General features: G+C 40.5%; 1 protein-coding gene across 1 annotated transcript in view; it reads left to right on the top strand.

Moving 5' to 3' along the window:
- Positions 1-7,281: 7,281 nt before the first annotated feature.
- LOC122550254 (contactin-associated protein-like 2) overlaps positions 7,282-25,109 on the top strand; it is a 2,045,475-nt gene continuing 2,027,647 nt past the window's right edge. Inside the window, exon 1 of the mRNA XM_087987230.1 lies at positions 7,282-7,736. Coding sequence (XP_087843356.1) covers positions 7,643-7,736 — 94 coding nt within the window. The 5' untranslated portion in view covers positions 7,282-7,642. The remainder of the gene's footprint in view (positions 7,737-25,109) is intronic.

Raw genomic sequence — 25,109 nt, 5'->3', positions numbered from 1 at the left:
CCGAGCTGACAATTTCTCAGGATTGTGCATAACGAGCTTATGTTCTCAGACCATAAGTCAATGCACACTCCAGATACTACATTCATCTATTGATAATGTTTGACTGAGTTGTGCTTTCTACAGATAAGCAGCTCATGAGTTATGTGGGAAAAACAGACGTTATGTGGTTATTACAGAATGCTCTAGCAGGCTAGGGTCACCCAGGGCAAGGGGCCAAGCCAGGCAAGAGCAGCACCATGACTGAAAAACAGCTTCCACAATCTGCCTTCCCCATTAAACCTTTTGCATTGGAGTAAATGCAGTTTAATTTATCAGTTCTACTTCATTCTCTGCTTTATCACTGCCTGCCCTGACTGCTTGACTTGCTCATTTCCCAACTATACCAGTCTTAGACTGATCTCTTTCCTCACTATCTCCTTGGTTCCCAAACCCCCTACCTTACTAGTTTAAATCCTCCTGAGCAGCTTGAACAAATCTCCCTGTCAGTATATTGTTGCCTTTCCAATTCAGGTGTAATACATCCTTGTTATACAGGTCACTTCTACCCCAGAAGAGATTCCAATGATCCAAAAATGTAAATCCTTCTCTCCTGTACCACCCCTTCAGCCACACATTCATCTACTCTATCCTCCTATTCCTACCCTCACTAGCTAGTGGCACCAGGAGTAATCCAGATATTACTACCCACAAGGACCTTCTTTTTAAATTCCTGTCTATCTTCCCGTATTCTCCCTGCAGAATCTCATCCTTTTTTCCTTCCTGTGTCATTAGTTCCAATGTGTACCACAACTTCCTGCTGGCCTCACTCCCCTTTGAGAATATTCTGCACTCTGTCAGAGATACCCTTGATCCTGGCACCAGGAAGGCAACACAACCACTCTGCTCGCTATTAGTCTCAGAAATATCTGTCGGCACCTCTGTCTAGGGAGTCCCCTATCAGAATCAATTGCTTGGAGCCTGACATACTCTTCATTACATTAGAGCCAGTCCAAAGTGACCAAAAAAATTGGCTGTTCATGCTACATTCCCCTGAGAATCCATCACCCCCTACATTTTCCAAAACAGCACACTTGTTTGAGATGGTGATAGCTACAGGACACTCCTGTATTACCTGCCTCCTTTTCCTAACTTTCCTGGAGTTAACACATCAAGCTGATTGTATCTGAGGCTTTTCTCCCTTCCTATAACTGCCATCCATCACACCCTTTATCTCCTGTAAGTTCCTTATTGTCTCTTGTATAGTAGTAGTAATAAGAAGTCACATGAATTTCTGGAACTTCTATCTATCTTTTTCTCATTTTTTTCAAGATGTTCTTCCAAACAGTTTAATGTGACCAGCTATTTGATTATTTGCCCTGATATCAACTAATGGGACTTGATAGGAGAAAGTGAGGATTGCAGATGCTGGAGATCAGAGTCGAGAGTGTGGTGCTAGAAAAGCACAGCAGGTCAGGCAGCATCCAAGGAGCAGCAGAATCAATGTTTCAGGCATAAGCCCTTCATTAGGAATCAATGTTGCTCTAATGGGACGATGTCAGACAGTTAAAGAAGGAAACAGGGTCAGCAGTGTTTCATGAAAGAGAATTTATGTCTCGCTAATTTATTGGATGTGGAGGTGCCAGTGTTGCATTGGGGTGGACAAAGTTAAAAATCACACAACACAGGTTATAGTCAAAATAAACCCGTTGGACTATAACCTGGTGTTGTGTGATTTTTAATTTATTAGAGTTTTTGAGAAAGACTCAGTTAGAATGGATAGATGAGAACCAGTAGATGTGTTGTATTTGAATTTCCAGGAGGCATTTGACAAGGTGCCTCACAGAAGATGAAATCAAGAGATAAGAGCCCATGATGTTGGAGATGGTATTTTGGCACAGATAGAGAATTGGCTAATGTACAGGAAACAGTGAGTGAAGCTAAGGGGTTACATTTCAGGTTGGCAACTTGCAACTAGGGGGATTCCATAGGGATCATGGCAAAGCCTGCAAGTATTTACAATATAAATGAATGACGTGGGTGAAGGAAGCAAATGCCGTGTAGCCAAATTTGCTGATGATATTAAAATTGTTGGAAAGGTTGGTTTTGAGAGGGATACGGACAGTTTACAGAGACATATTGATAGGTAAAGTAAGTGGGCAAAAGTAGGCAACTGGAATATAATGTTGGAAAATGTGAAGTTCTTCATTTTGAAAAGAGGAACAAAAGAGCAGATATTATTTATTTTGGAGAAAATCTGCTGAAAGCTGCACCACAAAGGAATTTGGAGATGCTAACACACACATGCAGCAGATAATCAGGAAAGCTAATGGAATGTTGGCCCTTATTTCAATGGGGTTGGAGTATAAGAGTAGAGAAAGCTTACTACAACTATGATGTGGAAGTGCTGGTCTTGGACTGGCATGGACAAGGTCGAAAGTCACACAACACCAGGTTATAGTCCAACAGTTTTATTTGAAATCACAAGCTTTCAGAGCACTGCTCCTGACTTCACTTTGTCTGACAAAGGAGCAGTGCTCCGAAAACTTGTGATTTCAAATAAACCTGTTGGACTATAACCTGGTAACGTGCGACTTCTGATTTATTACAACTATACAAGGTCAGCAGTTTGGTCCCCTTATTTAAGGAAATACATCATTTCATTGGATGCAGTTCAGAGAAGGTTTACTAGGATGAGCCTTGATATGGAGGGATTGGCTTGTGAGCAAGGGCTAAAGAGATTGAACTCTACTCACTGGAGTTTAGAAGAAGGGGAAATTATTTCATTGAAGCATAATGGATTTTTAAGGGGCTTGACAAGGTAAATGCTGAAGAAATGTTTCCCCTCACGAGATCATCTCAGATCAGAGGGCACAGTCTCAGAATAAAGGGCGCCAAGTTGGCATGAGTATGAACATCTTCTCTCAGCGTGTTGAGTGCCTTTCGAACTCCTGCCACAGAGAGCAATGGGGTCAGAGTCCTTGTGTATATTTAAGGCTGATATGGATAGATTTGTGATCAGTAGGAGAATCAAGGGTTATTAGGAAAAGACAGGAAATTGGACATGAGGAATGTCTGATCAGTCATGATCCTATTGAATAACAGAACAGGTTTGAAAGGTTGAATGCCCTAGTCCTTTTCATATTTCTTATGGTCTTATGGTTTCAGAATATACAAGAGATAAAATACAAGTGGAAGGAAAGCTTTTCATCATAAAGTTGGCATCTCATAATGACACCTTATTCAAAGAATCATTCAATGGCTACAAGAATTGAAAACATATTTTTCTCAGGATCAGATAGGCAAGTAAAAAAGAAGAAACTTTATGCAAATCACAAAAACTCCAATAAAATGCATTCTTTCTGCACTAATCTATTAAAAGTATTCCATGATAGAGCAATAACTCAAATAATACAGTGAATCTTGTTAAAAAGCTACAAAGGGTAATTAAATAACAGCCAGCAGATGGAGCAAATGTAGACCAGCTGAAGATGTGGGCAAGGTCAAGATAGACAAGAAAAACATCCTAACTGAAGTTTACTCCAAGGTTCCCTATGAGAGATAGCACCTAAAGAGAAAACCTGTGCCAGATAAGAGATTCTTACAGTTTCCAAGGCATTGTCGCTATATTAATGTGCAAAATGCTGCTGAACTCAATAAAAAGTATGTTTTTAAATTGTGTAAAAGTAACTTTTATGAAGGGGGCCTGTTACTCTGGAGTATCATGCAATGTATACAAAGAGTTGCCTCCAAAATCGTAATGTATGCTCCCATGTCATAGGAAATTCAGTGGAAATAATTCCTCAAATGAGATTGACAAAAAGGAAAGAAATGCGATTTTCCTTTTAGCTATGATAGAAAGTCAGTGAAAACGTTTTAAAATCTCTATTGCCTTTACAAATTGGAACATTGACAGATCTGTTTTAGAATGAAAGAAAGAGCATTTATTTAGCATCATATCATTTCCTCAAGATGTACCAAAGTACTGGAAACCTGATAAATTACTTTTTTTGAAGTGACGGCAGCCAGGACACTCTGACAAATGTCTTAAGATTTTTCATATCTGCTGACCCACTGAAATAGGCAGATGGAACTTTAATTTAGCATCTTGTGAAAGAGAACACTGCCAACACTGCAGCACTCCTTTAGCCGAGATTATATAGCCAATTTTCTGGTATAATAGAAAAGAAATGAGGCTACTAAAATTTTATGGATAAAATTTTATATGTAGCAAGTCATAAAGCCATACATGTACAATGATTTCCTGTCCATAGCTAACAACAATTCAGCAACAGCTATTCAGAAGAAATCCTAAATTGGACCACTTGTGCTCTCCGCTATATAGCCCTTCAACTTACATTTTGGGTAGATACATTGAAAGTATAAGAAAAGGACTTCAATGTCAACCCTTTCAAGTCTTTGAAGGTCAGGATGAATTCTATGTTAAACTCAAACTTGACAAAATGTTACGTTTTACGTATTAGTTCTTAAATGAAATCTTATTCCATTGAAAGCAACCTTGTAGCAATAATTGGTATCAATGAAGAATTTGATTGTCATGGGAAGTGTAATGAAAACTATGCATTGAAGTTTGGGATTAGCTATCATCTGATGGAAAAGGCAAAGTTGGAATATATGAGTATTTGAACAATTGAAATGAAAGTTTATTCCTGTAAAAACATCTGATAGCTTCATTCATTCAGATTCTGACTCAGGGAAGACAACTCTGTTCAAGAATTAAATGCTGCTTTTTTTGCAAATCGCTCTATCTTCCAAGTTTTATTCCCATTTTCATTTCAATTAAGTTTTTTTTTTGGATCCCTATACTCTAGAATGTTTCCATATCCCAATGGGTTGAAAGACTTCCAAGGAATTCTGCACCAGCTGAATTTTAGCTTAGAGGAACCTTGTTGGACAATAATGGACCTATCAGAAGTGTTTGGGGAAAAAATGTTAAAGAGTCATGGAATCATACTGCATAAAAACAGACTCTTTTGTCCAACCAGTCCATGTTGACGATAATCCCAAACTAAACCAGTCCCAACTGCCTGTGCTTGGCTCATATCCCTCCACACATTTCTTATTCATGTGCTTATCTAAATGTCATTTAAATGTTGTAACTGTACACGCATCCACTACTTCATCTGGAGGTTTATTCCATACTCAAACCACTCTCTGTGTAAAAAAATTGCCCCCCCATGTCTTTGTTTAAATCTTTTTTCTTTCACCTTAAGAATATGTCCCCTAATATTGAAAGCCCCCAGCATAGGGAATAGATACCTGCCATACACCTTATCTATACCTTTCATGATGTTCTAACCTCTATCAGGTCACCTCTCAATGTCCCACGCTCCAGTCGAAAAAGTCCCAGACTATCCAGCCTCTCCTTATAACTCAAATCTTCCATTCCCAGCAACATTCTAGTAAATCTCTCCAGTTTAATAATATCCTTCCTATAACGGGGAGACCAGACTGGGCACAGTATTCTAGGACAGGCCAAACCAACATCACGTGCAACCTCAACATAATGTCACAATCCCTATGCTCAAAGGTCTGAGCAATGAAGGCAAGCATGCTGAGTGCTTTCTTAACCAGCCTTTCTATATGTGATGCATGAAGGAAATCCTTAGGCCCAGTTAGAAGCACAAATCTTCTTGTCAGCATCAGAGAGAAAGAGATTTTGTTTCTTTATTGACTGATAACATGATCCTAGTAGCTACCTTATTTTTAAAGAAGAATGGGGATAATGATTAAAAGTAATGTATTCTGGACAAGTGATTGGCCTGGAGGAATGCGTACACAAAGAAAAACCTTCTTGACAACAGCAGTTACTTGTAGCATTATCATTGGATACTGAAGGAAATGGAAACTTCTGATTGAGGCAGGCCATTTTGTGACGAAACAACACCAGAAGTTACTGAAAAAGCTCAGCAGGTCTGACAGCATCTGTGCAGAGAAATCAGAGTTAACGTTTCAGGTCCCCAGTGACGACCCTTCCTCAGAACTGATGGTAGCTAAGGTGATAGATCCGAACTACCATTAGTTCTGAGGAAGGGTCACCGGGGACCCAATACGTTAACTCTGATTTCTCTGCACAGATGCTGCCAAACCTGTTGAGCTTTTCGAGCAACTTTTAGTTTTTGTTTCTCATTTACAGCATCTGTAGTTCTTTCGGTTTTCATTTTGTGAAGAATCCGGGCGATAATAAGTCACTTATAGAGCCAAAGGTGAAGATGTAGGAGAAAGTGTCCATAAACTGTCAATGGAACCAGCTCCACCAGGAATGGTCAGAAAATGCAAAGCGAGATAATAAATCTGCAACCAAGGGATCTGAAAGTGCAATGGAAAAAGTGACCGGAACAGAGATTGTGGTGGTCAGGCTTGAGACATGATAGCAGGAAAATGCTAACACAAAAAAATCAAATACTGCAGGATTTTGGAAAACTGATAATAAAAGGTAAACAGAATAAAATGCATTCAATACTCATGGGTCAGGTAGTATCTGTGAGGACAGAAAAAGAGTTAATGTTTCAGGTCAATGACCCTACATTAGTATTTACTTTGGCTGGCTACTTGCTCAGAGTAAGATTGGACTGGAAAAGTTAACTCTGTCTCTCATTGCACAGATGTTGCCAGACCTGATAAGTTTCTTCAGTGTTCTCGCTGTTTGCTCCTTTACCTGTCTTTGCCCGTAGGTAGGCAGATAAACATTTTGCTTTCGTCATGTACTTAAGTAGACGTTACTCCCCCCCCAATGTGTGGAAAAATATGTGAAATGTGTCATATTCTCCATTTATGATTGTCCCGACGAACACACAAACTAGCTGAGACTTAATAGTTTATTACATCGGAACAACCCCACATTTATTGCGAACTGCTAAAACTTCATTGTTGAATCAGTGAATAATCACTTTCTTTTGCTGTTTTTTGCGCGTTTCCCCACTGGTCTTTGTACGCGGTCTCTTGAACGCAGCCAACAAATCTACGCAGTATTGCACACTGCAGTCAAATATTAATCTAGTAGGACGTGGGAGGGTAGATAGGACCGCGCGGACACCTTGGAGTGTGCGGCAGGAGCGGTCCTCCGCTGTCGGCTCTCGGGAGCCTGGAGGGCTATACCATCCGGGGCTGTAAGACGGGGGAGGTGGAGGCTTAGTTGTTTGGGGAAGGGGGGGGTGGGTGGTGGAGGAGAATGGTGACTGGTGTCTTTCCCCGTCCACCCCTGCGCGTTAACAGTGATTTCGGCTCAGGGGCATGAAAAACTAGGTGGGCTTTGCGGGAAGGGGGCGGGAAGCTTGTTTCCTCCTCTCTCCCTCACTTCCTCCCCCTCCAAGGCTCCCCCTCCTGGTGATGTTGACTGAGCCGGTGTGTCTGAGCTGAGCTGAGCTGAGGTGGGTGGCAGCAGCCGGTGCAAAAAAAAACAGGAGCTCAAAGGGAGACTGGGCTGGAGGGAGAGACAGCAACACACACACACAGAGGAAGCTGGAACAGGATTATTATCAGAGAGTCAGACCAGAGACTGAGTGAGACAGAGAGAGCTGTCGCCCCACTGGCAGCAGTATTTCTCTATTTATGATTTACTCTGGCATTGAGAAGGCGGAAGAAGCGGCTGTCATCATTAGTTTTTTTTTGCTTGTATTTTAATTATTTGCCAACCGGGCTGTGAATGAACTGGACCATGTTTGGGCTCCTTCCACGCAGGATAACGGCGCTTTTCTGGATTGTCATCAGCAGCAGCAGCGTGGGACTGGCAGCATCCCGTAAGTAGACAATCCCAGCAGCAGTTTGTGCAAAGCTCGGGCAAGCAGAGTCCCAGAGTCGACAGTGCGAGCAGGTCCGGGCATGCTTTCCGACAGGGTCCACTCTGCAGCTGCCGGGGCATTGCCATCATTTCCCAGGCTCTGCGGTATCCTGCAATACGAAGTGCTGAAACTGCAATCTTCCCCTCTCTCTCTCCCGAAGCAGCCTGTGTAGAACGGAGCAGATCGATGCAGGCATATGCCTTGTGGTTTATTTTTAATTATTGTTTATTTGCAGTGCCTCATGTTAGCTCCGGCTGATCGAAATAGTGCAATGAATTGGCACAAAATATCGTTCTGGCCCATTGCAGTACTTTTATTATATAGGACAGTCTGCTTCAAGGAGGAAGCATGCTTGGTACCATTCTGTTCAGATTATATACGCGCATGTTCTGCAGGTGATTTTATATATATATGTCACACATTCTGATTTAGAGAAACCTACTCGGTTTCCGTTAACGTATTAGCGGTATGATGTAACATCCCCATCGAAGTTAAAACTGAAAGCTTTCTTTAAAGGGAACTCTTGGAAAAACTGATGGATAATTATTGTGGGGAAGCAGAGGCGCACGTTTTGTTATATTTTACAGTAGATGTTCTTTTCGACTACTTTTGCGCATAAATAACAGGCTGGATAAACTAAATGCCATGCGTGTGTTTTTTTAAAACGCTACCTCCTAAATTTAATGGAGCTGCAGTTGCACCAATGGTAAATGGCAACTTATAGCTTGATACACTTGTTCAGATACTCTGGGGATAGCACATCCTGAAGGGAGAGCGGCGGGGTGCTCTGTTTTAAATGTTGGTGACATGTTAGCTGGGCAGGCAGTTTTGATAAGTTAAGTTGATGCCACAGCTGATGCTGGGAATAAGACAAACAGTCCGGGTGCGTTACATTGTGCTAGGATCCCAGCATTTGCGTTAGGTCTGCGACTTAGCATTCCTAACAGGACGGGATAAACCGATACCCAAGCCCGCAGAGTACCTGGCCTCTGCCGGTTCGCTGAATGGCGTTAACTTTTCAGCACGCTGCACTTGCGGGTTGCTGAAGGTGGGAGGAGGTACTGGCCAATTCCCTCCTGCTGAGTAGCCCTCTACCTGCGGGCAATTTCCGATAGGAGCATCCAGCAAAGCGTGAAAACTAGCATTAACTCACCTGAGATCAGCTAAAAGGAGCGTTCACATTCCCATCAATGCCACTAGGCTTTCTGAATGGTTTTGAAATATTATTGTTCATTCTTGCACTCAGAAAGGATTCAGCCAAAATCGGCTCCTTAAAACCCACGCTTCGGGTAAACAATAACGGTGATACAGACATTCTGTGGCCGAGTGAGCAAACATAAGTTTTTAAGTGTCCTTTTATTTTAATTTTGAAGTCATTCCGAGGTTGTAACAAGGTAAGATTGGAATGATCATATTCGCCACAGATAAATGCAAGATGTTTTAGTGCTAGGTTTAAATACCCAGTTGGTTGAAATTTTTTTCCGTAGATTTTAGACGCTATGTGAATACTGCAAACAGGTTCGGCTTCGTCCGCCCCTATTGAAAGTCGAACTGTTCCTTAAGAAAATTATGTTAAACCCCGATTTGACTTAAAAACAAGCAAACCGACAGAAATAACCCCATGAATTTTAAATGTCAGTGTACTGGAAACAATATTTATCTGACGAGATATTGTGTCCAAATCCTTGTAAATTATATTAAAAAAGAGTAACCTTGCGCACTGAGAATGTCTATAATTCCTATTTCTTTCTGAATCATGTATGACATTTCGAGTTCTAATGGACGTAGAGCCAAAGGCAATAAGAAAGAATTATTCGGGCAGTGCTTTCCATAGATCACTTTCAGCTTTGGCTAACTTGCATTCTCTTGCCTGTATGGGTAGATTGATTCTGAGCATTTGCTTTTGTTACTAAGGTACTGTCACTATCAATATTCCCTGTGGTGTTCTCAACAAAGGTGCTATGGGGTTCCCCTTTTAACTCATCAGTATCATGGCATATGAGGTGGTAGCTTAATATAAGATCATAACATTTTTTTCCTTCTGGATTTAATTTATTTGTCGGGGAGTGAAACATTTCATGTTCTGAATGAAAGGCAATGGGGTTATATTATATATTGTAACAAGCTAACAGCAAAATCAATGTATAACCTCGGTATGGCTAGATTTATGTAAGTACAGTCTGGTTTAGAAAGATAGATATAGAAAATATTATATGCAAATATGGGAAGGATGTTGTGACACTTGAAAGGGTTTGAAAAAGATTTACAAGGATGTTGCCACAGTTGGAGGGTTAAAGCTATAGGGAGAGGCAGGATAGGCTGGGGCTATTTTCCCTGAAATGTCGGAGGCTGAAGGGTGACTTGCTAGAAATTTGTAAAATCATGAGAGGCATGGATAAGATGAATAGCCAAGGTGTTTTCCCCAGGCTAAGGGAGTCCAAAGCTAGAGAGTATTGATTCAAGGTGAGAGGAAAAAGATCAAAAAGGGTTCTAAGGAGTAACTTTTTCACACAGAGGTGCATGTATGGAATGAACTTACAGAGGATGTGGTGAAGTCAGATACAGTTACACCATTTAAAAGATATCTGGATGGGTACATGAATAGGAAAGATTTTGATAGATATGGACTGAATGCTGGCAAGTGGGACTAGATCAATTTGGGATATCTGTTCAGCATGGAAGAGTCTGTTTCCATACTGTACCGCTCTGTGACTAAATAATATACAGCAAATTGAAGGATGGGCTAGAGCTGTAAATTAAGAATACACTAGTAAAATATAATGTGTACATAAGATACTGAATCCCTCTGATAATATTAGCTGGTGTAAAGCATCTTAAGCTACATTTTTAATGAAACTGTACCAGAATTGAATCAAAAGTTGAGAGATAGCCGTTGAAGTACCTGTCTCACCTTCAGAAGAAGACAAAAAATTGTCTTTACTGCTCCAGAAAAGGCTTGAAATAAGAAAGATTTTTTAGAGACGTTTATAGGAAAGTGTTCTAATATTCATACTTGTGGCCTGTAAAAAATCTCCTGACAATAATTCAGTCAGACAGCAAGAATGACACTATTCTGAATGGTGGTTTTATATTTTGTCAAGTGAATTTTCACAAACTGCTGCACTTTAATGTGATGTAGTCTGCAGATAAGCATCTCTGGGAGGAGCATGAGAAGAATTTTATATTATTGAGGAAACTGTACCTAAAGTGCTCGTTATTGACAAAAGATTGAATGATAGGATGATGTAGTGGAAAAACTGAATAAGAGGCAACCTGCAACAGCTTTATGGAGGAATGATTTCCAAAAATATCACAACACTGTTTAATTTGAGTTCCTAATGACCTGTTGTACAGTTACACAATTGATGCTTCAAGTCCTAATGTGGCAAAAGTTCAAACTATACTCAGCAGGGGGTGAATTCCCTCTAACTCACATTTTTTACTGTTGTTCCCAAGTCAGAAGTTTATACTGAACCACAGGAAAGACTATTTTTCCTGCAATGCATATGTAGTTTGAAGAAGTCTAATGGGGTATAAGTGAAAAGGTGTCTGAAAGCCAGTTGGAAGAATGGGAGAAATAAACATGCACAACAAAGGTTGGAGGAGATTGAGGGTAGTTGGATGCATTAAAATATGCACGTGAACTAAAGAGCTCATTGTGTGGCACGCTAGGGATCCATCCACTTTGACGGCTGGTATGATAGATACATTGTGTTTGAAGAGCCAAGATTATTGCAGTTACAATTCCACACACTCTATAATTTGGTATAATGATATGATCTCAACTGCCACCAGAAATCATTCCACTTAATTTATGAAATTCATAGTTCATTCAGAAACAATGTACAATTCCACTTCATGAGGGATGAAATTCACCTTCAGACGATAAAAATAACCATAGTCCCAGAAGGCTACACTCTCATTCCAGAGTTTAACTTGTGGGTCACCACGCTGCAGCTGAGGCAGAGAAGGATACTTTTTCATGGTAGCCTTTGCCAGTGCAGGAATTGAACTCATGATTTGGAATCACGAATAAGCTGCCAAACCAACTGAGCTTATTTTCTCCACTTCAGAGGAGGATAATGCCGAATAGGACGTAGTGGAGCTTCCACCCACTTTTCCACTCCATTGATTCAGAGGAAAATCATATCAGTGTAGAATAGATGGCTTACACACCAATACCCATTTTTGTACCCCACCAACAGGGACTAAAATTCAACTTTGGTCCCTTATGAATAGCAAATTCAATTTAAAACTTTAAAGTTACATTTAGGTCACAAGAGTTGAAAACACATATTGTAGACCATTTAGTTTTCATGTTGCCTGCTACAGTTAGCATTGATACATTGCATTAACATAGTTCATTATGATATGAAAATAAAGAATAAGTAAACCTTACAATATTGTTGTGAATATAAAATTTCATTCAAGGCAAGAATTTATGAATACTGATGAGAAAATAAGCAACATTGAGCAGAAATGAATGCTTTTTATCGATTCTCAACAATGTCACTGATACCAAATGAACCAAAAAAAAAATGCTAGACGAGTGAGAAAAGAGGATTGAGTAGTCCTCTTACCTGAAATGAAATTTTAATGTCTTTGAGTCTATTTTGCAGTAAATTCCAGTTACAAGTTGTTTCTCAGGTATGCATTGCATTTCTATGTTGTCTGCTGGAGAGTATATCATACTGTTGACTGAGGGTAATAGGGGGTTGTATGATATCAAAAGGTTCTCGGCGGAAAATGATTCCAAGGGTATGGTGGGAAAGTCTTATGGTTTTATAACCCAGCATAATAATTCTGGTTTATAATAACAGAATTAAACTTAATTTTAAACTTAATTTTGTGCAACTTTGTTTATGTGATTTCAACCACGTTTTCCTGTTTGGATTTTTGATTAAATTGCCATAGAAATTTCAAAAAATGTTGATCTTGTTGGTTAAGGCATTCCAAATGTGTTCAACAGTCATATGCAAATGAAAAGTGATGTCTGGGATTTTGTTAATTGTTTGCCATTCATGACATTGGAACTAGAAAGTGCATCATTTGATTTCTAGTTGCTGTTTCCCACGTAATTACAATTTAACTTCTGTGTTGGACACATGATTAACGTGTGTGATTCAATGATGGGAGGACCCTTTCATTGCTGAAACCCATCATCAGCTGACAGTGTAGATGGGTTTGAACACTCTGTCTCACTCCCACATTTTTTCTGTCAAACTGGTTTTTAAAAATTAAATTTTGCTTGTAAATATTCACATAACACTGTTTTCACTTTACTCATTGTCCATCAATATTATTTGTTGAGACTAGGCTAATTAGAGAGCTGCATGTACTGGCATGGTTCATGTTTGGCACTCATTATGATAATAAGGGAGTTACAGACATTTTCTTTTTTGTGGGAGCGATAATATGTTTCTTTGTTAAGTCTTTGTTGAATGTTTGTTATTAATGTCTAGTATTGCACCCACCAGACTGTGTGGAAGTTGGAGGCTCAGCAAGACCTCCCTTGCAGATATTGTGTAGGAGGTTGACCAGGGTCATTCTTAGCAGGATAATTAAAGTGTGTGTGTGAAATCAAATTCCCTGGAAGGACTCTGCCAGCCAATGTTCTGACATAGACATTCATTTAACAGTACTTACACTTCCTTTGTACCCTTCATTTTCTTAACCTTGACTGACTGTCCCCACAAACGCCCCTCACCACACCAAGGGCACTGCTTCACTCTTCTATACATCGGTTTCATCTGTGTTCTGCTCTGCATACCTTCGACACTCTTTAATGCCATGATTTCTTTTTATTTCAAAAGTATACTTTATTCATAAAATATTTTGATGATCTGTAAAATTGGTCATGTCATACATATGTAAACATTCCATTTCTTTGCATGCAGAGATCAGAATTTATCATTTGTATATACAGGTCTGTATGTTTACCAATCATACATCCATATGTTTAGCTGAGGCGTCAGCGGAGCCCACTTACAGCGTGGGCCCCCTGTTCTTAGACAGGCAGACGTTTCACGGTGGTCTTTCCCCGCCACGCCTTGGCGGCCGCTGCCCAAAGCTTCAGCACGTCCCTCAGCACGTAGTCCTGGGCCTTGGAATGTGCCAGTCCGCAACACTCAGTCGGGGTCAACTCCTTCAGCTGGAAGAGCAACAGGTTTCGGACAGACCAAAGAATGTCTTTGACCGGGTTGATGATCCTCCAGGCACAGTTGATGTTTGTCTTGGTGTGCATCCCGGGGAACAGACCATAGAGCACGGAGTCCCGCGTCATGGAGCTGCTCAGGACAAACCTCAACAAACACCACTGCATTCGTCTCCAAACTTCCTTTAAGTAGGCATATTCCAAAAGGAGGTGTGTGACGGTCTCGTCCCCTCCGCAGCCGCTTTGAGTGCAGCGTGCGGTGCGGCAGAGAGTCCGGGCCTGCATAAAGGATCTCACAGGCAGAGCCCTTCTCACCACTACCCAAGCCACGTCTTGGTGCTTGTTGGAAAGTTCTGGCGATGAGGCATTCTGCTAAATGACTTTGATGGTCTGCTCAGGGAACTGCTCGATAGGATCCGCCCTCTCCTTTTCCCGAAGGGTCTCAAGGACACTACGTGCTGACCACGTGCTGGCAGAAGACTCGGCTTGCTCAGAAAATGGCTTTTGGCTGTGAAGAATGCACAGCCAAGGTAATCAAGAAGAAGTAGTTAAAGGAGAGAGACAGTTTGTTAGCTTATTAACATTATCAATAAATAATGAGGCATTTGAATTTCAGTAGTGTTATAACTAATATCTGAAGGACCTCCTGTTGTGCTTTATGTAATTTAAGGCTGATTGAGATTCAATTGAATTCCAATTTGGTACTACCATATTGTTCATCAGAAATGTTTCAACTGTTAGTTTGTGAATTATTGCAATATGAGTTTGGGATGGTCTTAGTTTTATAATGCATACTTAAGTGATATTTCTTCTCTAATTTATAAGAATATGATTGGAGATACAAATAACATTGATGGGATTTATCCTTGGATTCTCTGGGAAGCCAGGCAGGAGATTGCAGAGCCTTTAGCTTCGATCTTTATGTCACCATTTTTGACAGGAGTAGTGCCAGAAGGCTGGAGGAGAGCAAATGTTGTTCCCTGTTTAAGAAGAGGAGTCAGGACAACCCTGGTATTTATAGGCCAGTGAACCTTACTTTGGTTGTGGGTAAGGTGTTGGAAAAGGTTATAAGAGAAAGGATTTATCCTTATCTGGAAAGGAATAATTTGATAAGAGATAGTCAACACAGTTTAAATACCACTGAGAAATTTCCTATTCAACATTTTATTGTCAAAAATGTTCTTTTAATTATTTACTTTTAATGCAACATCTATTTTCTTTGCCTTGAGGTTAATGGTTCCATTTTCACATTCTTTAAAGTCATTACAATTTAAGCCCTTGCTCTTCCATTGATGATTCTCTGAAAAAGTTTCATTTATTCTTTATAACTTGGTATTCAGCACATTGTATTGTGGATTTGTATTGGTTTCAAATGCATTTATGTTCCAAAGCCACAGTAGCAATATATTCTCCTTTATGGCAAATAATTGATGTTGCGCCCAAACTCCAATTGACTCAGAACCATAAAATAATACATCTGGCATTCAGAATAAGGTAGTCCTTTCAAAAAAAAAAAGAATTATAGCTTTCAAAATTATTTGTTGCATCAATTTGCATATTGTAATGAGATTTGATTGAAATATTACTCCAGATCATATCTAAACACTACTGTCAATGTGCACATAACTTTGTTAGAGGATGGCTATGATCCCACACTGAATGTGAGAAAGAGCTGGACATTTTTAGTTTAAATATACCTTTACAAAATAGTCTTGTTGGTTCACAATGGAAACTAAAGCAACATCATAAGAGTTGAAAATCATAACTTTGGCTGCAATATTTAAAGTAAAACGTATTTCTAGCTCCAATGTCAGTTTGAGCTCACTTTGTGCAGATTCTTAGCACTGATATTGTTTTGTAATGCAATTTGGAAAAGAACAAGACCAACATCAAAGTATAGCAATCAAGTGAAAATGTTTTAGTGTTCCAGGCGAAAAAAGAGACTATTAGTGAAAGATAAGAAAACTGAAAATGTACCACCTGCAACAATTAGGGACCTTATATTATTTCAGAACCTCTAGAGAAATGAGAAATTATTTTGGCCTGATAGTTACTTAGTTACTGGGTTTATTTCAACTCATTTACTCCCTACCAGTAAACATACTATGTAATATAATGATTCCCTCCCACCCCCATTCTTTCTCATAGTATTTGTCATGGAATCAGGAGTTTATCTTAGCTTTTATTTATTGTGTTCTAATGCACAGTGCAACATGGTCTCCTACATGTTAAAATAAGAGTGATTACATTTCTAACCAAAGAAGGATCTTTTCATCTTTGAGGTTGACAAAGAGGAGGTTTTAGCAGTTTTGGAAGATCTGAAAATAGATACGACCACTGGGCTGGATGGGATTTATCCTTGGATTCTCTGGGAAGCCAGGCAGGAGATTGCAGAGCCTTTGGCTTTGATCTTTATGTCATCATTTTTGACAGGAGTAGTGCCAGAAGGCTGGAGGATAGCAAATATTGTTCCCTGTTTAAGAAGGGGAGTCAGGACAACCCTGGTAATTATAGGCCAGTGAGCCTTACTTCAGTTGTGGGTAAGGTGTTGAAAAAGATTATAAGAGATAGAACTTATCCTCATCTGGAAAGGAATAATTTGATTAGGAATAGTCAACACAGTTTTGTGAAGGATAGGTCGTGCCTCACTAACCTTATTGAGTTCTTCCAGAAGGTGACAAAACAGGTAGATGAAGGTAAAGCGGTTGATGTGGTGTATATGGACTTAGAGTAAGATGTTTGATAAGGTTCCACATGGTAGGTTATTGCACAAAATATGGAGTTTCTGGATTGAAAGTGATTTAGCGGTTTGGATCTGAAATTGGCTAGCTGAACGAGGATGGTGGTTGATGGGAAATGTTCATCCTGGGGCTCAGTTACCAGTGGTGTGCCACAAGGGATCTGTTTTAGGGCAACTGCTGATGGTCATTTTTATAAATGATCTGGATGTGGATGTAGAAGGATGGGTTAGTAAATTTGCGGATGACACTAAGGTAGGCAGAGTTGTGGATAGTGCCAAAGAATGTCGTGGATCAACGTCACGGAGGGACATAGATAAGATGCAGTGCTGGGCTGAGAAGTAGCAAATGGAGTTTAATGTGGAAATGTGTGCGATAGTTCACTTTGGAAGAAGTAACAGGAATGTAGACTACTGGGCTTATGATAAAATTCTTGGCAATGTAGATGAACAGAGAGACCTTGGTGTCCTGGTGCATAAATCCCTGAAAGTTGCCACCCAGGTTGATAGGGTTGGTAAGAAGACATATGGTGTATTGGCATTTATTGGTGGGGGATTGAGTTTGGGAGCCACAAGCTCATGCTTCAGTTGTACAAGACACTGGTAAGGCCTGGAGTACTGTGTACAGTTCTGGTCACTGCATTATAGGAAGGGTGTGGAAGCTTTGGTAAGGGTTCAGAGGAGATTTACTAGGATGTTGCCTGGTATGGAAGGAAGGTCTTACAAGGAAAGGCTGAGGGAACAGAGGCTGTTTTCATTGAAGAGAAGAAGGTTGAGAGGTGACTTAATTTAGACATATAAGATAATCAGAGGGTTAGATAGAGTGGACAGGGAGAGCCTTTTTCCTCAATTGGTGAAGGTTAACACTAGGGGACATAGATTTAGGACAGGTATTAGGAGTAGTTTCTTTACTCGGAGTAGTAGGGGTGTGGAATGGCCTGCCTGCAATAGTAGTAGACTCACCAATGTTAAGGGCATTTAAATAGGCATTAGACATATATATGGATAATAATGGAATGGTGTAGGTTAAATGAGTATCAGATTATTTTCACAGGTCGGTGCAACATCGAGGGCCGAAGGGTCTGTACTGCGTTGTAACATTCTATGTACATACGAGTTCAGACTAATTTAAAAAAATTAGTTTGTGTCAGACAAGTTTCTCCTACTCGCGCACCATCCCTGTCTCTTAGCCTTCCCATCTGCGACTTCTCTATCTCCCTTTCTGACAGTAGGCTGTCAGACAAGGCCCACATTAGATCCTCTGAAACAGACAGATATCTTGATTATGTTTTCTTCCCCACGTACCTCCTTTATTCCAGTCTCCCAGCTTCTCCATTTCTATCACATCTTTTCTGAATTTGCTGCACTTCAGCTCACACCACTTTCCCTCACTTCCATAACCACTATAATTCTCCTCTTACACTCCACCATCTCATATATAATTCTTCACCCTGCACCATTTCCTCAATGATGCTACCACAAAATATATCTTTCTCTTACCTTCCCTCATCTCCACTTTCAGAATTCTGAAAGAATTGCTTTCTCTGCCAATGTCTTGGATCACTCTTGTATGATCCCATTAATCCATTTCTCATCCCAGACATCTTTCTATGCAAGTGTGCACAATACAGCACCTTCCCTTTCATCAACTCCCTTCCTTGATCAGTATTCAAACATTCCTTCCAAGTAAAACAATATTTACTTTGTCCTTCTTTCAATTTAATATACAAAAAAAATCACCAGGGCTCCTTCGATGGCACTTCTAAACTCACAACCACTACCACAAGGGTAGCAGATGCACGAGATGTCACCACCACCAGCAAGGTCCTCTCCAAGCAACTCACCATTCTCTCTTGGAAATCTATCTCCATTGCTTTGCTGTCACTGAGTCAAAATCCTAGAACTGCCTTCTGCGTACTATGGGTCTATCGATACCAAACAGCCTGCAACTTTCAAGAAGGCTGTTCACCATAATTTTCTCAGGAGAATTAGGGAGGGCATTAAATTCTATCCCAGCCAGAGAAGCCCACATCCCCCGAATGAAGAAAAACATGTTGCTGCACGAAGACAAGAAGTTCAATCTTCTCGTCTTTCACTGATCAGAATTAGGTAGCAGGAAACAGACTTGAATAAATAGACATTATTTTATAGCCGGAAACAGGGGTGCAGATTGTTTTGAGCATCATTGGCTGGAGATGCAGCCAGGACAGTTCACTGTCATTCTTAATTCTCAGGTAGATAGATTCTGATTGTGCAGGAGTTTCCATGGGGATGCAACAGAGTTTGGTTGTCTTCAAGACCACTTTTTAAAAAAGGTGCAATTGTACGGACAAATTCTTTTTGTCGACATGAAACAGGGACTTGTGTATTTCTGTATGTAGCTTCTAGCACGTACAGAGTGTCACACTGTGAGCCTGGCTACAGATCTTAAATGAGCTTCCTCTGTAAAGTTTAGCTCAGTCCGGATCAATTAACCAACAATTTTGAATATCAGAATCACATCTAATGGTGGATGTACTTTTCTGAGGCTTGCTAACACCAGCTAGTTAAGTACAAGTAGCATGCTGCCAGCAGTGAATTTTCGACAGTTCATGTTGCTTGATATGGTTCACTAGTCGATGGAACACATGGCCACATACCTGGCACTACACCAGTACTGAAACTCATGCATCACATTACTCATTTGCATGGAAAGCAAATGTCTTTTTGGCTTGTCAGCAGCATCTTGGTAATGGAGGGAACCATGCATGTGTTTACAGCACAGTATCTGTGTGTGACAGCTAGAATCACAAGTTGTTCAAATGTTTGAGAGAGCTTCCCTTTCCATGGTAATCTGATATAGACTGGGCACCACTCACAGCCAAAGGTGGTGGACACTGGCCCTTCCATGAGGCTTTGCAATATATAATGAGTGATGAAACGGTCAGGGTGTCCATTAGCAGGCAGCTTGTTTTGACGTGCTCTATCTCAGGATCAAATTTACATGGTGAGCAATGGCCAGGGCTCTATTCTCAAGGTTGCCAATAAGATTTATTTTCGCTCCCTTGGGACTATAGGAATATGAAAATACATATTGACCAGTGAATGTGCAATTTCAGTAGATGGTAGTAGAGAACCCGTTGTCAGACTTCTTAACTAATGCATTAAGGAAAGAGAGCTCATTGAATTGTCCCATTTCAATGCCACATTTGAGTGCAGGATGAAGTTTATTAAACTGTGTGAAGAAATTCTTTGATGTAGCTGTGGACTGAAATATCACAAGCAAACCATCTACCTATTGGAAGCATGCAAGAGTTCTGAGGTTAGTGGTATGTCCATCAAGAATATATAAATAATGTATAATACAGGACCATGTTTTATGCAGGCAAAAGGAATTTATACACATATTATACCTTGTTCAAGAAATGAGTAATTGAGATGGCTACATTCTACTTGGGCATTCCCAAGGTAATGCTTTAAGCAATCGAAACTTAACTGCTTGGTCAAAAAATTAAAATTGACAGTTATTTGGTGCATCTCGAGCTAGTGATGGTCCAAGTAATCTGCACTCCATCCTCATACTGCAGGAAATAGTGTCTCTCTTTACAAGACTGTTTCTTGCATCTGTCATTCACAGGTTAAGGATTCTTTTCATACTAGCAGTGCCTTTAAAGGCATTTTTCCTCTTCTTTTCCTACTGCAAGGTGATTAGCAGAGGGAGCAATTTAGAGAATAATCTAAGAGAGTGTAGCTAGATACTAGGGATTTTCTTTTACTTCTTGCTGAAGGAAGAGAGAGAGAGATATCTGGATACTTTCTGTTCATGGGATGAATGTTTTTGCTGTCTTGTTCACACACAAGACCCATCTGCCCAGGAGTAAATCACTCAGTTGTTACTATGTGAGTCCTCCTGACCCTGCAACAACTGATTAAAAAGCAATCAAAACACTGTCTCTGAGCAAAATTATTTGAACAAAATTCTCTCTCTCCCTGCTCCATAAAGACAACAATGAATCTGCAACTCATAGTAATTCACAATTTATTTTGTAATTTGTTTTAAAACTGCAAATATCTTCTAGCACAGTTTCCTTGTTCTAAAACATAGCTTTCTGAATTTTTTAGCCAACAGTCCAAAACAAAAATTGTCTTTACAGTGGACAGGACATACCTAGGCACTGATGAAGGGCTTTTGCCCAAAATGTTGACTGTCCTGCTCCTTGAATGCTGCCTAACCTGCTGTGCTTTTCCAGCATTACACTCTTGACTTTCACATTGTCAGGTAGGTAGGTTTGGCCAGAGACATGGCTGCTTCATCAGTAGAAGTCCTCAACACTACAGTCCAGATGTTGCCAGGGCACATAGCATTCCTGTGTCTACTTAACATAGCTAATTCATAATATTGTGTGGAATGAACCAAACTGCTGAAGACTGGTGTCTGGGCCAATGAAAACCACAAGAGATGGATAAATCACTTGGCCTTTCTGGTTGAAGACAGTACCTATTCAATCCAATTCACCCATATTGTTTGAATTTCTTCAATGATCTCACTAATTTCTTCACTACCCAACTCTTTAGATTATCTGCTTGAGCCATCCAATCTCCTTTACTTTATGCTTCCAACTTCCTCCACAAATTATCCATTTTCTCACAAAAAGTCTCTGATCTGTTTGAAGAACTTTCCAGTGTTCCCTTCTGATCCTTAAGATTTCACCCTCGTGAAGCCTTTGGACATTCCCACTTGCCCATCTCAAGGCTTCTGATTTCCATCACCGACTCTTCCAATCCATCCCTTCCTCCTCTCCACTCTCGTGCCGTGGTTTGGGCCAAAGGCCTTCCTGCCTGACAGTCATCCAGTCTCTGAATCTAGCTGGCTGAAATCAGGGAATGAAGATGACAAATAGTAATTTGTTCTTACCCTTAAGTATGGTATGATATGAGTAAAAAACATTCTTTTGCATTCCATGATCTCACACATAGTTAATCAATACAGTAGTTTTCTTGTGTAACACAAATTTATGCTTGGAATCTCACCTACAAAATTTTCAACTTCAGTTCCAACAAAGAAAAGAATCATCACCAAGCAACTCCTATTTATTTACAAGTTGCTGAAGTATAATAGCACTGGAGAGGCATTCGAACAATTATCTGTCGTACATCTCAGCTGCAGATCAACACTATTGTGACAATAAGCAAAATAAAGGAAAATACGAGGATTGCTTTTCGTCACTCATGGGATTCCTAAATGGATATTTACTTTCCATTTGTAACAATTTGTGAATTAGCTATCTTGCAACAAATGATTGTTTTAATAGTCAGATTTATCAGCCTTTATTAACATATTTTACTGAAAGTAGGCGAGTTTTTGAGATTACATCTACCCTGTTGTGCAGGTATGTCGGTGAAATTGTGTTGCAAACTGGCATGCATGACCATGTACCTGCAGAGAACCATGCAGTTCTGTTGTGATGAATAATACAGTGACAACTCTGAAATTATTTTTTGATAAGTTGTGATATTAAGTTTGGTTTTGACATTGTGGCACTAATTGAGAGTGTAGGAGTAACATGGGAAGTTGAAACAGCTACGCTGAAACAACAAATCTGAGTGCATCAGTGGCAATAGTTGTGAAACCAGCTGTGAAACGCCTTTTTGAATAATTCACACTCAAGTCTAGGTATCATGGGTTTGGTACCAATGAATTAGTTTGGACACAAATACACTGCTGCTCTCAATTATGCTTATTATTAAACTCATAGACTCGGGATTGGCAGTTTTGCATTAATGGTGATTGGCCATTATTCACAACAAATCATAGGCATCTCTCTCCATTCAAGAGAGAAAGACACAATTAGTTATTTAGCTTGAGGAGCTATAGTCCACATCAAGTGTGACCAAGACAAGAAGGCATGGTCCCTATGAACTACTATAGCTGATACTGGCATAAAACACACTGACCTAACACCATTCTGCAGTGCACTCCAGCTATCTTGGCGAAACATATTATCATGCATAGAAATTAGCTGATTGACAGAAACAGAGAGAATGCAGAAGTGGGTCTACTTCTGATTGGAAGTATGTGATGAGTCTGCAGGGTCTGTGTTTTTTACAGTTTTTTACAGTTCATATCAATTACTTAGATGAGTGGAGCAAAGGTACAATAGCTGAATTTGCAGATGGCACAGAGATATGGTTGGAAAAACGCATGTTTATGGATTATGAGAATTCGAGTATAAAGTAATGGTAAAGTTGCCATTATCCTACCAGATCATAGTCTCTGTCTCACAGGAGAGAAATGACTGATGGGAGTTTCACCTGAGTGTTGCCACACCTCAGGTAAGAGGGACAGTTTGAGAAAGGACAGTCCTTCATTGAAGACTGAGCAAAATTGCTGTGAACACAGATCAATGGTGTTATTTTATTTGGAATTCTCCCTGTCACTGTTCCAAGAAGGCAATAATCTTAACAAATTCACCTCATTAACTACCGACCCCACCCTTTCATCTGATTCTAGTCCCATTTTATCATGTGTTATTCCTGACACGACTTGCCAGTGAATGCATATCTGCTGGAAGACTGCCATCACTGGTGCTGACCACTTGTAAAACGCTGCTGTGCACCCCGATAATCTGTCCTTGCCCCTCACTAGCAACACAGTAGTACAGCAGGCACAAGGCCATGCAGATCACAACACATTGCTGACATGGCGGATGTCCCTTGCAAAACAATCCCATCCATTCTTTCACCCTAGTTACGGCTTAACCATCAGGTCACATGGTTTACCTTGTCCTTTGCTACATTCTATCTAACTGCCATCTCCAAGTCACTGCCACCTTGTCTCCATGCCCACTGGACACCTACATTTTATTATTGTCCTGTAGAGAGACATCACACATTGGTAAGCATTTAGACAATTCACAATGTGAGCTTTCATTGGCAGTCAGAGAAAGCAAACACAAAGAAAATAATAGAGTTCACGCAATGATTATTGTAAATTCCATGGTCATCTGCTACATCCTATGGCTTCCGCTGGAACCAGGTATCAATCAAGTCCTTTCTGGCTGGAAGCACTGACAATGTTCAGATCTGCCGCACACAAGGAGAGCTTCTTCAATTACAATGGTGTCCTCCTCCCCAGAAGATTGATCCCATTCCCCCAGTCCCTCAGCATCTATCACATTGACTCGTTACCTGCTCCAGTTATGCCAGGATAATGAGGCACCCACTGTCCAAGTATACTGGAGGCACCCCATCCACTAAACCCTGGTAGGTTGAAGCAGCTATGGCTACAACAGCCCTTTCACCTGTCCACCCATAGCTCTGGTTGCAGTATGGGCGCCAGCTTGGGGAAGATGCCACCACAGCAGAGTAACCAATGCATCACATCAGAAAGGACATGCCTGATCCACCCTGACCACCTTCCTTTCACATACTCACATCAACCATTAAACTTTTCATTGCATTCACTCGGGTAATCATCATATTTACATGAAACATTTTGAAATGATAGACCTCATCTCACAGCACCCTTTAAGTTTCAGAAGTGATGGGATGCTTTTCGCTCACATTTGCCTTTTTTAAGTCATTGGCATTTGAATAATGCAGAATTTAGTAGCAGTGTTAGATTTGCAAGCACCAATGGTATTTAACAAATTGCTTTTGACCAGCATTTGAAGCCAAAACATGTTCACCCTGCTTGCATTGCAAATGAACAAAAAACGGATTGGAAATTAATTGTAACTGGTGTTTGCAGCCAAATGTTTCATGTATTGCCCATTTAATGCCCCAGCAGATGTTGGATTCTACATTTTCGCTCATCAAACTGACACTGATTCCACTAACTCTGGGCATTATCCCAGCCATTTTCAAGTTGCATTTTGGAACACAGCAAGTGATAGCAGGGAATGCATGCATCAGTGGACACCATTACTCCAGGGCCCATTCTGAATGCCAGACACTGGAAACCTAATGAGGGGCTTTTGCCCAAAACATTGATTCTCCTGCTCCTCGGATGCTGCCTGACCAAGTGTGCTTTTCCAGCACCACAGTCTTGACTCTGATCTCCAGCATCTGCAGTCCTCACTTTCTCCTATATTATATTTTGCCTCTAACAGTGCTCCCTACATCCCTGAATCCTTTACACTTCACACCTTAATGATGCCATCTGTGCTCCCCTATGGAGGTCACAGTGGGTGATCACTGCCACCCTTTGCCTACTATGCCTTCCAATGCTGTTCCACTTATTTCTATATGCGCTGTTTTTTTCCTGTCACTGTCCTTTCTTGTCCTCAACACGTGCCTGTGTTTCTTCCCTCAGCTTTAACTAATACCCCCGCCCCCAACCTTTTGGCTGTGAACCCTGATACCCTCCTCACTCTCTTAGCAATGATCAATGCACAGACCTTCCCAGGACTGTATGCATCCCAAGCCTCTGATCAACTTCAGGCTGCCGTGAGACATGACT

The sequence above is a fragment of the Chiloscyllium plagiosum genome, unplaced genomic scaffold, assembly GCF_037043375.1.
Source record: "Chiloscyllium plagiosum isolate Xiang-an unplaced genomic scaffold, Cpla_swu_hap1 HiC_scaffold_5, whole genome shotgun sequence".
In the NCBI taxonomy this organism is placed as follows: Eukaryota; Metazoa; Chordata; class Chondrichthyes; order Orectolobiformes; family Hemiscylliidae; genus Chiloscyllium; species Chiloscyllium plagiosum.
The sequence above is the reverse complement of the archived record's forward strand: the minus strand, read 5'-3'. Positions and strand labels throughout refer to the sequence as shown.